This window comes from Silurus meridionalis, chromosome 28, assembly GCF_014805685.1.
Source record: "Silurus meridionalis isolate SWU-2019-XX chromosome 28, ASM1480568v1, whole genome shotgun sequence".
Taxonomy (NCBI): domain Eukaryota; kingdom Metazoa; phylum Chordata; class Actinopteri; order Siluriformes; family Siluridae; genus Silurus; species Silurus meridionalis.
The window spans coordinates 2,816,854-2,825,219 of record NC_060911.1 but is presented as its reverse complement, the minus strand read 5'-3'; the positions used below and the strand labels follow the sequence as shown (position 1 = coordinate 2,825,219).

General features: G+C 40.7%; 1 protein-coding gene across 1 annotated transcript; it reads left to right on the top strand.

The window, feature by feature from the left end:
- The first annotated feature begins 462 nt into the window (after positions 1–462).
- On the top strand, positions 463–4,410 carry LOC124381166 (dynein axonemal heavy chain 6-like). The gene is made up of 5 exons (XM_046842583.1): positions 463–483; positions 1,004–1,189; positions 1,301–1,534; positions 4,104–4,249; positions 4,347–4,410. The coding sequence occupies exons 2-5, from the start codon at positions 1,118–1,120 to the stop codon at positions 4,408–4,410; spliced, it is 516 nt and encodes a 171-aa protein (XP_046698539.1). The 5' UTR covers positions 463–483; positions 1,004–1,117.
- Positions 4,411–8,366: the final 3,956 nt, after the last annotated feature.

Genomic DNA, 8,366 nt, shown 5'->3' with positions numbered 1-8,366 from the left:
CATCATCAACTTTACAGTGTGTGTGTGTTGAGGGATGGGTCTTATGATCAACCTCTAGCTTTATCTCTAACCTCAGGTATCACACACACACACCCTGATCACTTCAAAAGACATTTTTAGACGCAAACACACTCTGAGACCTGCAGCGGAATATGCGAGAGTGATGTGTGTGCTCGTAAATAATGAAGCACAGATGTGTGTGTGTGTGTGTGTGTGTGTGTGTGTGTGTGTGTGTGTGTGTGTGTGTGTGTGTGTACACAGCGACTGAGATTGCATTTCACTTTCTGTCACCTCTTCCCTGCCCCGATGGAGTGATGTGAGGATGAATGACAGAGAGCAGAAAGGAGTGTGGGCAGACAGACAGACAGACAGACAGACAGACAGACAGACAGACAGACAGACAGATAGATTGATAGATTGGTTGGTTGGTGCTTCAGGAACGCACAATGCTTTGCCCTCGAGAAAATTAACCTTCGAGCAGAAGTAAGTGCTGAACCGCCATGATGTACAAAGCTTTTTTTTTTTTTTTTTTTATTAAACATCTACATCCTGATAGGAGTCACAAGATCTGATCAGTGGTGTCCAGCATGTCTCATATTGCTTCTGGTCCTGTGCACTCCTTCAAAAGTGTAATATATCAGACGTCTATACTACAAGTTCTGCGCTGGTTTTTTTCATCTCTGCCTCTCTGTATTTACTCGCCAGCAACTCCATATATTCATCCTCATTATTAATGCAATAACTATTTAATAAGCTTTTGGTGAGGCAGAGACAACACACACACACACACACACTGAATTTATAATTTTTTTTAGGAAAACATAAGATTATTTTAAATTTGATGGCTGCAAAAACAAAGTTGGGACAGGGCCATGTTTACCACTGTGTAGCATCACATCTTCTGTCCGTATACGACGGGGAACTGAGGAGACCAGTTGCTGAAGTTTTGGGAGAGAAATGTTGTCCTATATGTGTCTGATACAAGATTCTATTCACTCAACAGTTCTGGGTGTCCTTTTCCTCCGAGGCGATCAAATCCTGTCTGGAGGAAGCTGAAGCCACAGAGCTGAAGATAAACACCCCCAGAGAGAAATATTGGCCCACACGAGGCTCCGTCATGTACTTCGTCATCGCCAGTCTTTCTGAGATCGACCCCATGTACCAGTTCTCCCTTAAGTATTTCAAACAGGTAAAACACACACACACACACACACACACATACACACACACACATATGGAAAACTATGTGTCGTAGTGTTTCATGAATTTCAGGATAATATTGTGTGTGTGTGTTTTGCAGCTGTTCAACAGCACTATCGAGACGTCAGAAAAGCACAGCGAGCTCAGTGTGCGCTTACAGACGTTGCTGGATTCCACGCTGTTCAGCGCGTACACCAGCGTCTCCCGAGGCCTCTTCGAGCAACACAAGACCACCTACAGCTTTATGCTGTGTGTGGAGATCATGATGCAGAGGGAGGAAATCTTACCACAAGAGTGGTTCTACTTCCTGCGAGGGGCAGGGGGCATGGATAAGGTGTGTGTGTGTGTGTGTGAGTGTGTGTTGCTTTGATGTTTATTAGCTGTAATATCCTTTCGGCCTTCTCCACCATAAGCTAAGTCATAAATGAGATGTAACTGTGCTAATTGCTAAATTAACGAGCGGAGCAGATTGCTATTTCCACCCGGTCCCCAGGGTCGTACACACTCCGTCCTCGTGTCTCTGCGTTTGTGCACTCTCCTCGCTCGACTTTCTAAAGTGCACTGATGCAGTCAACACTGGTCTCCGGCTTTCTCCTGTTATTTTTTTCCTTCAATTAAAAAAACTAACTTAGCCATCTGTCATGTCCACTTTCTGTCTGCCACTGAACAGATTTTCTGTGGTCTGTCACCATCTGACGGCTCTGTAATGAACGATTAGCCTCGGGCTCTTCTGTGCTTTTTAAAAAAATATATATTTCATCTGGGAATTATGCTGCCTGGCAAGTGTTCAAACACACTACTGCACCTCTCTGTCCTGTTTCACTACGTTTACTTGGAGAAAAGCGCACATTTCTTTGGATGCGAGTTTTCCCTTTGCTCGAATTAGGAAACCCAAACCTGCATGATAATGTGAGTCGGAGTGGACGATCTGCTGCTATCGAGCTCTATTGAACACCTTTGGGATGAATTTGGGGTGAGACTACACCTCCAGGCCTCCTCACCTCACCTACATCAGTACCTGACTTTACTGACACCCTTGTGGCTGAATGAATCCCAACAAATCTCCACAACTTCTAGTGCAACATCTTGCCAGAAGACTGGAGGTTATTAGTACAGTAAATGGGGACAAAATGTGGAGTTGGATGTTCAAAAAGCACATATCAATCTTTTGGTGAGGTGTCCACAAACTTTTGTCCTTATAGTGTATATTAGAGTCAGGTCTCTCTAGTTCTCTGCAGTGCAGCTGGATCTCCTGCAGTCCACAAAGATCTCATTTGTTTTAGTGGTGTTCAGAACCAGGTCGCTATCCACACACCACTCAACCAGATGTTGAACCTCCTCTCTGTAGTGTGTCTCGTCGTCCGCAAAGTATTAACCCAGTTGGCCAAAGGGGGGCGCTACAGTCCAAAAAAAAACTTGTTCTTACACATTTTTGCAAGGTTTTTCATAGACTCAAAACTTTCTTTTATGCTTGTAATGTTAAATGCTTTTTGCTCTCCAATTATGTTAAAAACATTATTTCGCAAACGTTTATTCGAAAATGTTCGAAGTTGGCGCTTGGTGGCGCTAAACAAGGAAAAAAATGTCTCTTACTACGCAATCGTTCGTCCGATTGACCTAAGATTTGGCATGTCGTGTCTTTGTCCAATGTGCCAGAAGGATTTATGAGGACATTTGCGTACTTCAGAAAACATAGTCGCCATCTGCCAATGACATTTGAGCACCTGTTAGACAAGGTTAACGAAGGCCGATCAAAACGTAACCCGGTGAGCATGTTCGCCCCGTGGCCCTAAATAAATGACTCTATAAATGGTTGTATATTACACAATTCTTCAATACACTCAATTTTTATATGGTTTAATAGTTTGTGTATATGTGTGTGTGTGTGTGTGTGTGTGTGTGTGTGTGTGTGTATGTGTGTGTGTGTGTGTGTGTGTGCACTTCTGTTTGTCACTGCGTGAGTATAAAACTGAAAAGACGCACTGCACCTCATTCCTCATTCCAAATGAACTTCTATTCTTTCAAAAAATGCTCTTGATCATCTGCTTGGAAACTACTGAGAAGAACATCAAAACGGAGTTCTGAATTGTTTTACCAGAACTTCATGCTGCTCCTCAACTCCGTATCTACCAGCGTCTTCCCCGTCACACACATCTGACTGACTGTACTGAGAATTCTTTATTCTTCTTATCCCGCATTCGTTTATACTTACAAATGATGTAATACAGCACGAAGAATTCATCAGTGCTCTGGTATGAAGAACACTGAGATGAGTTTCTGTAGTATTTCTGAAAATCATGCATGAAAGAGGATATAAGTAAAGACACACACACACACACACACACACACACACACACATTACTCCTTCATGCTGACTATGTAGACCTTCATCCACAGAACAGCGGAGTGTAAATGCATTTACAAGTGCAAATGGAAACGTCTGTCTCACTGATTAAACTGTCATGTCTGACAGGACAGAAGTGCGTGTGTGTGAGTGTGTGTGTGTGTGTGTGTGTGTGTGTGTGTGTGTGTGTGTGTGAGAGAGAGAGAGAGAAAGAGAGAGAAAGAGGGCTTTGGCAATATTATACTCCATTTAGAGGGAATATTGGCCTTTCATCATTGTACAATTGAACGCTGCATGTTTGCATCCATGTGTGTGTGTGTGTGTGTGTGTGTGTGTGTGTGTGTGTGGGAATACATTGTAAATGACAGAGCTTTAGAAAAAGAAGCCTACAGTATAATGTTTAGTTCATTTACCCATCTCCTTCCTTCTCACTATTTCTCTTTTTCTTCTCACCAGCTCTTTCTCTCTGAAGTGATGTGATGAAAGACGAAGGTGTAGACGATCCATCACGGTGACAGCAACATCACCAAATTCCAGTTCTGTCTCCATGTGTAACCAGGTGACTAACGAGCCGCTGAAGGGCCTCCGTGCGAACGTACAACGAGCTTTCACAGGAATCAGCAGCACGTTCTTCGAGGAACACACCCTGGGCAGGAAGTGGAGGAAGGTCATCTATGATTGTGTTTCTTCCATGCCATCATACAGGTCAGAGCTTCAGGGTGCACGTAGTCTCCTACAGCACTTCTATACACACACACACAACATAATAATCACACTCCCAGTGCGATACCCCACACTCCAGATTTACACACAGTGTCTTTAAACACCTGCTGCTTTCAGGTCGTCCTGCAACTCTTTTCAGCTGACTGTTAGATTCTGTTTTACATCCCTGAACATGCTGTTATAAAAAAAAAAAAATCAACCACCAGGTGGTGTGCTATGGCTCAATGTGAAGCAGAGTCACTGTGATCCCCCTGTGGATGATTATTTTCCTAAAGAGACTTTTACTTCTTTCATATCACTAATAAAATTACGAATTTTTATCCGTTTATACGCGTAATCAATGTCTGTGACCTGTGATGACTAAAACACTACTATTCTGTTATAAAGTGTTATCTTGGAATGTGTAAACCTCACCAGATATTTGTGTGTGTGTGTGTGTGTATATGTGTTTGTGTGTATATATGTGTTTGTGTGTGTTTTACGCCACACTGAGCTGAGCTTATCCATACATGCATTTATTTAAACATGTTGCAGAGTATTTGTCTGTAGAATGGTGATTTTTGTGTGTGTGTGTGTGTGTGTGTGTGTGTGTGTGTGTGTGTGTGTGTGTGTGTGTGTGTGTGGGCAAGCATGTTTAAGTAAAAATAATTCATTGCATTATTCATTGATCTGCACCATGTCCCAGAGCCCTCATCTGTGCATGAAGGAAGGTTGTATATATATAGATGTGTGTGTGTGTGTGTGTGTGTGTGTGTGTGTGTGTGTGTGTGTGTGTGTAAAGCAGAATGAAAGGAGACGAGTATGTTTAATGGGATGAAAAGCAGATTTTTACTGACTGATTCGACTCACTGATTTTTGTGCTAAATTATATTTCTGACTGATATCTAAGCAGCCTGAGTTTATTCTGAGTAAATATGCTTTCAGAAGAGGGAAAAAAGAAAAAAGAGAAAAAAGAGAGGGACTCTGTGACATTAAATATTTGCTTGCAGCTACATGATAGCTGTCATTTTTCCTTAAAAGTCTGCATTTCTTATTTAATTGCATGAGATGCCATGCTGTAGTGAATCATCCTCACTCAGAGCCATCAGTTTCTACTCGCATTAGATGAACATTTTATATATATATATATATAAAATGTTCATCTAGTGGATCTGGTCAATCTAGTGGAACATCTTCTCAGAAGATTAGAGATGATTATTATTATTAGATTTCAATCAGCCACCATGGTGATGTTAAAATCAGGTACTGGTGTAGGTGAAGTGAGGAGGCCTGGGGTGCAGTCAGTGTGCACAATTCATTCAAATAAGGTTGAGGTCAGAGCTCTATAGCTGGAGATCTTCCACTCCATCCCATGTAAAGCATATCTACATGTCTCCTCTGATGTCCTTTCAGTTTACCCATAATTACAGGCAAAGTGAGGCATATTTTTTCAGAATCTTTCCATTTTTCTCAATGAACTTTATTAGCAGTGTGAACATGACCCAGATCTGTTTATCGCTCCAACACACCTGATTCCAAACTTGAGAGTGTGAAAGATCATGAAATTTCAGAAGAGGAATCCCTCAGGACTGAGAGAGAATCACTGACCTACATAATGAGTTGGATATTTGGGAGGAGGTGGCGGCTCAATGGTTAAGGCATTGGACTTTGGATTTTGCAGCTGCCACTGCTGGGCCCTTGAGCAAGGCCCTTAACTTTAGTTGTAAGTCGCGCTGGATAAGGGCGTCCACCAAATGTAAATTAATGTAACTGTGTAAACTGGGTACAAGACCTGGCACTGTGCACCCAACTTCATGGACGTAAGAGAATTTTTACAGTCTGCTGCCTTTAAGTTATTTTAATAAGAGTCAAAGAAAACGACTCTGAGTCAAAGAAAATGACTCTGAGTCGACTCTTTTCTCCACACGTGACACGATAAAATGCATGAGGAAAGTTAAGTGCAGTACAGTGAAGATCTGAGGGCACAAGTCAATGAAGTTTTTCTCAAGGACAAATGAATCCAGCGTTCGGAGGGTTTAATAACCTGCAGCTCTAGTTACCATGTCAGATCTTTTTCCTTGTCCTACATGGGAACTGAAGCAGAAGCGATTGTCGCCCAGTAGAGGAAACCTCAGGCTGATTTTTAATGTCTGTCTGTCCTGATGGAGGTTGTTTTAAACTCGCTGTAGGATCCTGTGCTTACAATTTTCACAGGGATGGTATCTTCTTTTTGTCCATTTCCTGTAAAAAGACAAATGTCCAGGATGCATTGACTCTCTACTAATGAAAATTATGCAAGTTTTGGTGTTCTGCTTGAAAGATGTGAGACAGTGAAACATCATGACAATAACAATCAACCATTACCTCAGCAGCTAATCAAAGCTAACTGCTATCTAGATTTACCAAAGATACATTTTTAGCTTAAAGTTTATGCTCAGTTTTGAAATATTGATTTCTAGCAGTGGCTTCTTAATTTTTTATGTTGGACTTCTTTAACTTTCTCAGCACACAGGTGTGATGAAATGTGTGTGTGTTAGACATATTTGACCCATTACAAGGTCAACTAGCTACAAGCTAATTACCACACGCCACAGAACCATGCGCCGAAGTACAACCTGCTCATCGATGAGCTCAACTTCCAGAGATTCCTGGATCTCCAAAGCCTCAGCACTGATGTGCCAACTGAACAAGTGAGAGAAACCCGATCCGTTTTCTTTTTGACCTATTTATTCTGCACACAACTTCAATACAGTGATGAATATAAGTGGAAATTCAGGCGTTCAGTAAACACGTAGTCCCAGATCACGCACAACCGTTTTTTCTTTTTTTTTTCAGTATTTTGTAATAAAGTGGCTGTTAGTTTACAGACTGACACAAAAACTGTACTTGTTAGAAAAAAACTACACAACCACATATAGATGGATGGATGGATGGATGGATGGATGGATGGATGGATGGATGGATAGATAGATAGATAGATAGATAGATAGATAGATAGATAGATAGATAGATAGATAGATAGATAGATAGATAGCAGCAGTTGAAAGTAAAAGGAGGTTGGAAGATGAAACTACAGTAGGAAATGAATCTGGAGCTACAGAAAAGGAGAACAGGTCGGCTGAAGTGTTCATGGCTGGAGACTTACGATTTCCCTTTTCTCATTTATTTGGTGATTAAAAAGCGAAAGTAGTTGCTCTGGTGTGTTTAAACTGTCTGAGGAGATTTCAGAAAGGATTCTAAAAACATGCACATGAGAGCTCCTGGGATCCCATACAGAGTCTTCGATTTAGAGTTACGATTTAGAGTCTGGGAATTAAATCCACTTACATCAGTATTTGTGCAGGGAAATTTCGGAGATTTTCTACGATAGAAAATGCAGACCAAAGAAAGATTACTTTTCTCTGAAATGTAATATGAAACAAGAGCCAATTAAAAATGTAAAATAAAACAGAATAATATAATGATTTGAGATCAAGAACATGGCAAGCGGTTGCATTTTTCCTAGTTGTAAGTACGATAAACACAGTACAATAAACCCATTATCCAGAAGCTCATAGAATAGCACTTGATCCAGCGCGAACTATTATTCCACATTTTTTTCTTCAGTGCAGGAACATCTGAACCACGTGTACACTTCAGTACTGAACTCTACGAATACGAATGAACACTTGAGTGTGCAGGTCCGAGTTTATTCATGGTTAACAGCCAAATCATATTTTTGGAAAGTTCCTGTAAGATACATGGATTGCAGAAGGATGTTAATACAAGATGCCTTGTTGGAATAAGGTGTGATAGTTCACTACATGAGCTGTAGCCCGTACTAAAGAGTTAATTATAGAAATATGTGGGCATAATAATAATAATAATAATAATAATAATAATAATAATAATTATGGCACATGTATCTTTCCTTATACAAAGTTTCTGAGGTTCATTAGAATTTGTCTACACACACAGTGACACATTTGTAGAAGCAAAACAACAACAGAAAGATGTAGGCAGGTGTCTACTGTGCTGTGAAAAAGTATTTGCTCCCTGTATTTATTTCTTGTTTTTTTTTGCATATTTTTCAGATCATCCAGCAACTTAATATTACACAAAGATAAACAGTAAAACAAAA